Source organism: Theobroma umbraticum, unplaced genomic scaffold (assembly GCF_002168275.2).
Source record: "Theobroma umbraticum cultivar Fairchild unplaced genomic scaffold, ASM216827v3 scaffold_50.0, whole genome shotgun sequence".
Taxonomy (NCBI): Eukaryota; Viridiplantae; Streptophyta; class Magnoliopsida; order Malvales; family Malvaceae; genus Theobroma; species Theobroma umbraticum.
Window position 1 is genome coordinate 954,951 of NW_018397261.1, and position 9,701 is coordinate 964,651.

At 31.7% G+C, this 9,701-nt stretch overlaps 1 protein-coding gene across 1 annotated transcript; it reads right to left on the minus strand.

The window, feature by feature from the left end:
• Positions 1 to 8,584: 8,584 nt before the first annotated feature.
• On the minus strand, positions 8,585 to 9,695 carry LOC110418391 (protein PHYTOCHROME KINASE SUBSTRATE 3-like). Its single transcript, XM_021431109.1, has one exon. The coding sequence runs from the start codon at positions 9,564 to 9,566 to the stop codon at positions 8,775 to 8,777; it is 792 nt and encodes a 263-aa protein (XP_021286784.1). The 5' UTR covers positions 9,567 to 9,695; the 3' UTR covers positions 8,585 to 8,774.
• Positions 9,696 to 9,701: the final 6 nt, after the last annotated feature.

Sequence of the window (9,701 nt, forward strand, 5' to 3'; positions counted from 1 at the left end):
AGGTCTCCATCGATTTGTTCAGAGTTCTCTTCTTCTCCCTTCTCCGCTAGTTTCATCTTCTTTCCTTTGTCTGCCACCATTTTTCTTTCTTATACAAAGAAAAAAGGAAACCCTAACCCTAACAACTTGCCTCTTCTCTCTCCTGTGCTCTCTTTCTCTCTGTTTTCTCTTCTCTCTAAAACCCTAGTATTTTCTCTCCTTTGAGACCTACTAGAGAGAAAAGTGAGAGAGTGAGAAGACAAAATGCTAGGGTTTTGGGAGTTTATATCTGCTCTGTTGGGGATATTTTGGGGATATACAAATGGATCAATCCGAGCATGACAACTGGACAATGTATGGTATTATAGTCATTTGATCGTTTTTTGGTAGGGGTAGCATGGGAAAGTCAAGGACGGCTTCCATCTTTTGATGTTTGGACACAGAATCTTCGAAGTACTTCAGGCCAAGGGCTGAGGCATTCTTTAGATATTTTTTTTAGATAACTTTAGCATTAACAAGCACTTGCAAAAACACTACAACTACAAATATTGAATTTTGAGAGCAAAAATTAAAAAAAAAATTCTGAACTTGTTATCTTCTTCTTCTTTTTTTTCTCTTCCGTTGAAATTTCAGTAACTACAAATCTCAACAATTTTTTTTCATTGTTATTATCTGTTTCTTGAAAATTATTTTTTATTCTTCTTATTACAATTATTATTACGTCTATTTGATTTGTTAGTTATTATTTTGCTTTTAAAAATTAAAGTTTTAGTTTTTAATTACAATAACTTATTTTTAAAAGTACAAAATATATTATGTACAAAATTAGAGACGAACAAAAATTGTATTAAAACCAATTTATCCTACTTAATTGACAAAAGTTAGTTAATTTGATTTGGTTAAATTGACTAAAACAATTAATTTGATTAAGAGGGTTTGGGTCAAGTGGAGTCAATTACCCGAATTTCATATTTATTATTTGTTAAGTCAATTTTGCTTTTAATTCAACTACATAGCTTCTTCATACTCACCTTTAAATTAAAGGATCAAATTGCATCAAACAAATAACAAATAGCACGTAATTTCATTATTATTTTTTTGTTGATTAGGAATTTTATATATTTATATTTATGTAAATAAATATAAAATCCATACAAATATTCAACTTTCAAAGCGTAACAAAAAATCAATTTAAATTTTTATAAATCTTTATTTAAATCTTAATATCATTGATTGTTGTGTAAAATATTTTTTTTTTTGCTTGTGTGACATGGATTGTGTTCAAAATTAAATACAAGTAAATACTACGCGCAAGTACACACGGTTGCAACAAGTGATATAATAATAAGTAGAGCTTATCGATCCCTCAAGTAGTTGATTTACTATTTATTACTAATTATTAAAATTATAACAAGTTAAGTTTTATCTAAACAACAAAAGGAACAAATTGCTAAAATGAAATAAAGTTTATTCTAAAATTCTAAATTAACTTAAGAATTGCAAATTAAAGGTGTAATGAGGAAACAAAGTAATTAAATCATAGGTCTATGGTTTCAGCTATTGCTTTGTAAGGATACAAGATCAATTAACTACCTATTTTTTATAAAAATCAATGTTAGTCTAAGTTTTCTAAGCATGCATAATACTCTGTTGAGTCATCACACAATTGCCTAGCTTTATTAACTATTTATATGTCTATAAAAAATTAACTAAAGCTAAGTTCACTAAGTTTAGGACTTATATTGACTATGTATGATTAATAGGTATAGGCCTATCCTTTTAAACAATCATCCACTTAATTTCTTAACATGAAATGAACATACATTACTCAAATTTAGGTCCTTTTAGATTATCTTTATTAGGCATCATTTAAAATCTTATACTCAACTTGTTGGTGATTAAGCAACAAATGAAACAATAAGCATATATTTGAATAAACATTGATATTCTCATAAAAGCAAGTAAAAAAAATGAATCCAAAATATTCCAACTACACAATAACATCCACCATAATCCTAAATTAAAAACTCTAACTTAACATATTCAAGAGGAAAATACACATTTTAGCAAAGTAAAGCATTGTTTTTCACAAAGAGCGAGACAGAGAGAATCAAATCTAGAATGAGAAAATGATTTACTACAGCTTTGAGATCCGTTAGCTCTTAATTCCTCTCCTTTTTTTCCTTTTTGGTTCTTGGCTCCTTTTGCCCAAAATAGTCTCCCCGAATCCTCCTCTCTCTCAGTACAAAACTTTCTATTTATACCCTTTTTTTTTTCAGCTTAACTTAGAAACCCGTGCAAGAATATTCATTAATTGTTGCAAGAATATTCATTAATTGATGTGTTCTCACTGTAACAAGAATGGAATTTTGTTATAGTGAATTTTCTTTTGACTTAGCATTGCAAACACCCTCATTTTCACTGCTACGAGAATGGATTTTCGCTGCAACGTAAATCCTTTTTGACTTTATATGCCTTGTTTCTTGCTGCAGCCGACTTGCATTCTCACTACAGTGAGAAACTCTCTAACTTGGACATTTTACCTTGCTTCACTGGACAGCACTGCAGCTCTGGAAGCTTGGTGCTACAGCATTGAAGGTTTTATTTGGTGAAGAGGGACAGTGCTGCAGCGTTGGGAGCTTGAGCTGCAACGCTAGGCTTGCTGTTTCCAACGTTTTCCTCCTTCAAGCTGCCTAGTGCAAAGCTACTATGGTCCTCACTTTTAGCTTCATTGTTGGCCATGATTTCTTCTGATCTGGGCGAAGTGTTGAACACGAAAGTTATAACTCATCCTCTCGGCTTTCCATTGGTTCAATATTCACCTTGATCGGACTTCTACATCTCAATTTATGCCCTAAAAATTTCAATATGTTTAGTTGCCTTTTAAGCCCACCATCCTTTGCATTTATGCTCCAAGGCTTTGCATGTCCTTCAACATAAAGGGATTAAATAATCAAAGGTTGAATTGAGAGATTTTGACAAAAAATAAAGGTAATATTGCATAAATGAAACTTCATACCATATAAGTTAAACTACTACTAAAAAGCATAGAAATTTCCTAAGGATTACATAGAAAACTAAAAGACTTAGCAGCATTCATGCTTCAAAGATGCATATGATAACTCTCTATAATAGAGATGGCATTGATATAATCATATAAAACACTTATAAAAATTAAATATAATGCAAAACTAGTCCTCATAAAATTATTGACATAGCTTTTTTTTATCAAAATTTATTTGTTTACAAAATATGTGATCATCATCTCACTTATTTATTCAAAATTATGAAAGATTTTTTTAATAATCATTTTCTTTTATTTAAGCAAATCATTTACAAAGATTATAAAACACTTACATAAAACCTAAGTGAGTAGTTAACTATTTAAGAACTATTTATCCAATTCTTATTATTTCTTCATCTTTCAAACTAAGTTCACCATAGTCTATATTAGGACAATTTTAATTCACATAATTAGAATTTTATATTAATAGACCAAATAATATTTATAATTAGACAGTTTAATAGTTTCTATAACAATCTCTTTTAAAAAAATTCCTATTTCATTTACTACTTCTTTTTCATTTTTTTTGAGGCAATTACAACATCGTGTAAAAATAATGCTTGTTGAATTAGCAAATGTTTAAAATTTTTTCCCAAAATAAGTTTAAATTAGCCATAAAAAAAAGATATGATGTCATTAATATTCCAAAAGAAACTATTATGTAAATTGAAGAGTTAAAAGCATTTAGAGGATAAAATAAATGCAATCAAGTTGGTTAAGAGCCAAAATCGATCCCTTTGGTTAAATCTCTTTAAAAAATCGATTAATGAAATTTTTAACTAATTTAAGTAACTAAACCGATTGTTTACCCCAAAAAATACTTACATATTCTTTTTTGAAATATTTATTTATCTTTATTTTTTTGACTTAAGGATTGGATTTAAATTTATCTGGTCCTTAACACTTTTCGGTTTGCAAATACATAAAAAGTAAGTTAAAAATGAGTAAATGGAACAAGTTTTTATTAAAATTGGAAATATTATTACGTAATGTTTAACAGATAGGGTTGAAAATTGCACATAAATATATGATTCAATAATAAATGTATGTAATTGTTTTTATTTAAAAATAAAATTAGAATATTCTCTTGCTCAAATCAAAAGATAAAATTGAAAATGAGCGAATGAGGCCCATTCGATGCTAAACTGCTAAGGCCCAAACGAGTATTTCTTCAAACAAGAACTTAAGGATCTTGAGCCCAAACTCACACCTCATGATGGGTTCAAATTCAAGTAGGTGATCCTCTTACTCTTACTTTTCCAAATGTAACCATTTCCACCTTTTTTTGGCACATTAAGTTTCCATATTATTATTATTATTATTATTTTGATATATATATATATATATATGCAAGGCTAAATTACACAATTTAGAATTTAATCAGACTCATGATAAATAACTTCAAATTTATTTCAGCTGAAAGTAAATTTTATGAGTCTGTAACAACTCCAAGATATTGGGTTATTAATATTTTTAAGGAAATTGACAACTTTTAGAGATCTAATTCCAATATAACTTTCTAATACTCATTTTGTCCCCAAATGAATCTGAAAACCTACAAAATGTTAATAAAAAGAGTCAACATTAATGGTTGAGGAGGCTACTAACCACCCCTGGCTGGATCAAGTACGAAACAAAACATTTTGTTTCCAATAAACCAATAATTAAAGACATCATCATTTCATAAGTTGAAATTGTGAATTTGACTAAATAAAAAATATACTATCAAAGTCAACAATTTAATAATTCGATTGCATCAACATTAGATGTTCAATTTCGATATTTAATTCTCAATTAAAATGATTATGATCACGATTAATCTCGTAACAGAACAAACAAAAACCGGAAAGAATACTAATTTCTATACCAATTCTTAATCCCATTGGCTGATGGTCCAAATCGCAGTGGATCGACACAACAATTCCCCATATATCATACTTTTTGCAACAATTGTGAATATATTTTACTATACATATATTTATTTCTTTATTTCTCTCTCTCTTTAGTTCAGAGTTAGTCTAAACTTTATCTTCCTTTCTTTTTCTCTTAAATTTTCATATTTCTTATACTGAAGCTAGGCCACTTTTATATAGTTGTAATCTCTATAAACATTTATTCTAGCTTAAAAGGGGTCGTCAACTGTCAGTAATAAACAATTGAGTCATTTATTGGAGATATATAAAATAAAAATAAAAAATCAACAAAATGGTTTAAATGATGTGGGGTAGAATTAAAATCCATGAAATTGAAAACCTGGGGTGTTAAATTGATGATTGATATATATATATATATATATATATATATATATATATATATATATATATATAGCCATGTTATTTGATTGATGTGGCAAGTTGTAGAATATTTGATTTATTGGTTAATAATGAACCCAAAACCATGTAGAAATTTTATTGGTTTTAACTCTTGCACTAATAATTAATTCCATTAGTTATGCTTCGTTTTCAGGTGGGAGTAAGTGGGTCAATCTTGCTGATGGGTTCACATAGAACTTTTGAGGCCTTGAGTTTGTATCTTGTCCAAGGTACTCCGCCTTTAATATCTGATCTTGTTATGCCTCGCCGACATACCCTTCCTCACTGTTTTGCTTTCTGGGTTTTTGCTGATGTTGGAATTAGATAACAACAGTTGCAGTGGGATTTTAAACACCATCATGTTGTGGTTCCAGCAGGGTTCTGAGGATCAATAATCATTAATCACTGGATATGCATTCTGCTTTTAGATATGCAGCCTTGAACCATGAAATATCTATATACATACATATATATATATATATATATATATATGTTTGCCTATTCTAAGTGGTCCATGACAACTATTGTATTCAAATAAATGTCATTCAATCTTATTGGTTCCTTCACAACATACCTGAGCCAACCTGTGCCTTGATTTATTACATAACAGCTATTACAAATAATTTTGCTTAATGTTCATCTTTTAAGAACAACCTCTCCTTCCCCTTCCCCCTCCCCTTTCCCTCTTTCCCCTACATTTATGGCTTCGTCACATCATCCATGATGGTAAAACAAAAATTGTGTTGTAAATTATATATTTCATAAATAATTTAATGAGGTATATATATATATAATAACGATTCTCAATGATAAAAGAAAATTTCAATTATAAGTATGGTAACCATATCGTAATCTAACAAAATTACATTGATTTAACTTATAATTTATACAATTGATGTAATTATATTTGATTATAGTAACATTCTCTCAAACTCAAAGTGGTATGATAGATACTAATTTGAATTTGGAAACTAAATCTTGAAACTAGCTAGTGACTGAACGACGATTTTCAATGACAATACATCAAAATTTGCGTTCAATCATAATACTTTTCATATCTTAAATCCTTATATTGTAATTGTTTCTTGTCAAAATGGTTGTAATTAGTTTAAAAACTTTAAAGTTCTCCATCTTACAATTAGATTTAACAAAAACAGAGGTCAAAATCGTAATTAGAATGTCAAAATTAGTAGAATTAGTGATTTTGTAGGAGTGCAAATACGATGGGATGATGAGTTTTAGTTAATGTGATAAGTTAACATGGTAAAATAGGTGACAGGATAACATGATAGAACACATGATAAATAGATAATGTGACAGAACACGTGACAGACAGTTGACTTACAAATGATATAACAGGTCACTTGACAAACAATTGATTAGTAGATGATATGACATAATATATAACAGACAAATGACGCAACAGAACACGTGGTAGATAGTTGACTTGTAGATAACGTGATAGGTAACTTGGTAAACATTTAATTGATAAATAATATGACAGAACATACGATAGTTATTTTGAATAGCATATGATGTGCTCGAACAAGTGATAGGTAGATGACATGACCAAAGACGCTATAAATGACGTAATAGAATATGTAACAAAACATGATAAAACACATGATAGATAAATGACTTGACAGAACAAGTAACAAACAGTTGATTGAAAAATGACAGTAACAAACAAATATATCAATCCATAGAGTAAACGGTATGGAGATAAGGTGTTAGAGAATAAAATGTAAATGGATGGCTCTTGATACCATAGTAATAAAAGAAAAATTTTATATTTTGAATTGTGTCCTTTACAAAGAAACTAATGAAGAATATATATAGGAAATTTTCAAAGATTTAAGAGAGAATCTAGCTAACGATATCGTATTCAGCATCCTAATATGACAATCTCACACTAATTTAAACTATAATATGTATAATTGTTATAATTATGTTACCTATGCAATGAGTGCTTTTCAAGGCACATTTACCTAAGGCAGGCTTTATGCATTGTAAAAGACAGACATAACATATTCGTCTGTGAAAAACATCGTTATAGTTTCAGGAGTTGTGAAAACCACATAAGTTATTGGTGAGTAGCAATATCTCCAGCAGCAGGCGAGATAACTTTTTAATATGTAACCATCAGCAGTTGTTGCATAATATATCTTTAATAGCAGTCCAATATAGTTTGTTGCAAAACTAATAGCTTGCTCATGGATATGGCTGCAGTTCATCTGTCTTTCTCAGTTTGACAGGGTGATTTTCACCATTCGATCTCAAGTCAACAAGTACAGAGATTTTGCTGTTATGGGCCTAATTACTTTCTTTACTTTTCTGATGGGATTTTCCAAAATCTAGAGTGGATTGTGTTTACTAGATTCCCAACCTAGTTTCCATGAGACGAAAGGGAGAGAAGAGAGCATGGGATCCACTCCCAACATCCACCTTTAATTTAAGATGGTTAAGGAATTTATTGTAGCAACCCAACTTGCTGCAGTGTATACCTGTGCCACTGCCTGTCATCAGTTGAGCATGTCATTTTGGACAACATTCCTGGTAGTTTCCATCGTTAAGTTATAAAACCATTGAAACTTGATGCCACAGTTTTTGAACTTGTGGCGCCTTTTCATCCTGTTGTTTGCACTTGCATCTGTGCCATCAGTACTTGAAAGCTGGGTTCTCCATCTTTCAAACAATTAAGATCCTGGATGGGACTAACTGTTTCTTTTTTATTTTCTAATAACTATAAGTTGCAAAGAAATAGAAAAATCTTGCCATAAGGGCTACATGGCAAATGTGGGAGTTGCATTCTAGAACATATGCCACTTTTCTGAGGCATTTGTCTTCATGCTTTGGGATCTTCAGTTTTGGAATAGAGGAATAAATGCCAACGCAAAGCTCTATGTTTGTAGGCTCTGAAGTGAGGCAAAGATGGCTTGTTAAAAAGCAACTTCACTTAAAAGTTGGAAAGAAGCTCCAAAACATGAATGCCCCCCCAGCTGAAAATCAAGAGAACAAGAATAAAACTTGAACTAATGAATAAAGGTAATTGATTAGACAAGGGTGGTCAGTTATATGTGGTCTATTACCCCTCTTTTGGGTCCAATTGCCCAGACAAATTCAAATTCTCCTTTTATGTTTGCGGGATGTTGTGCATTTCAGTGACACAAACTATTAAGGACCACTGTGCTAAATTTACTGGAGAGAAATTCATTACTTACAAGGCATATAGAAAAAGAATATAGCCAGGTTGAAATTTATATGCAATATTTAGGAGAAATTACACAATTAAAAGAAAATGTATGTTAAACAGAGAACCTTTTAGCTAGCTTCTTCCATAATCAACCTTGGTTTACCCCATGCCCTGCCGCGTAGGCAGAGGCTTTAATGCATGTGCAGAAGAGCAATTGTGAGTTTTCTTATTGGAAATCAAGATCTTTCACCTTAATGTCAGCTTGTAAGAGTCTTGCTGACATGGGGGTGGCTGATTTTGGAAGATGGTGTAGGTGTGAAGGCTTTGACTTCTCATCACTTCTGTATGCAGTTTCAGCAACCATAACTGCTTTGTGACTCTTGCACCCCAATATCCCACCTGTTCGGCTTTTTTGTGCCTCTTTCTCTGGTAAAACTTTGGCGTTGGCCACTCTACTGGCTGTTTTTGATCCCGGAGCTCTACTATTTTCTGCTGGTTTCTTTTCACCGTAATCTGAAACAAATGAGCAGTCAGCCGCACTGGCTGTGACAACGCTCCATTCAATGCTGGACTCGCTTGGTGCGTATGGGGTCATGCAGCTAGACATGCCATCAGATACTTGCCTTGTGAACAAGGCCTGACCACTGCCGGATATGTTATCTATCTCAAAGAGATCTGAGCTAGCATCGCTCTCAATATCATCGCATCCCTGGCTGCTTCTGGAAATAGATGAAATGGTTGGGGCATTTGGAATGGCATCCCAAGTTAACATGGACAGTTTCCTCTCAAGGTTCTTGGCTATGTCTCCCTTCTTCACTGCACTGGAGCCAAACACTTCCAAGGACTTCCTTGGATCATCCAATTGTGTTTTAACTGTCACATTGTGAAGCCCAGGTTTCAGAACTGGCGGTCCAAAGTACACTTCTCTGTTTGATCCCACGCTCATTTTATCAAAACTCTGGCTGTCAAACTCATCTTTCACCTGAAATTTTGCTTGAGGCAGCTTCCTTCTATCCATATTGATATACCTGTGATTGATTTGAATGGGTTCTTCTCTTTTCTCTTTTCCATGAACCCTTCCATGATCAAGATTTTGATTGACATAAACAGATTTCCCATCTGAACAAGACCCGGTGCAGCTAAGATTAGAGAA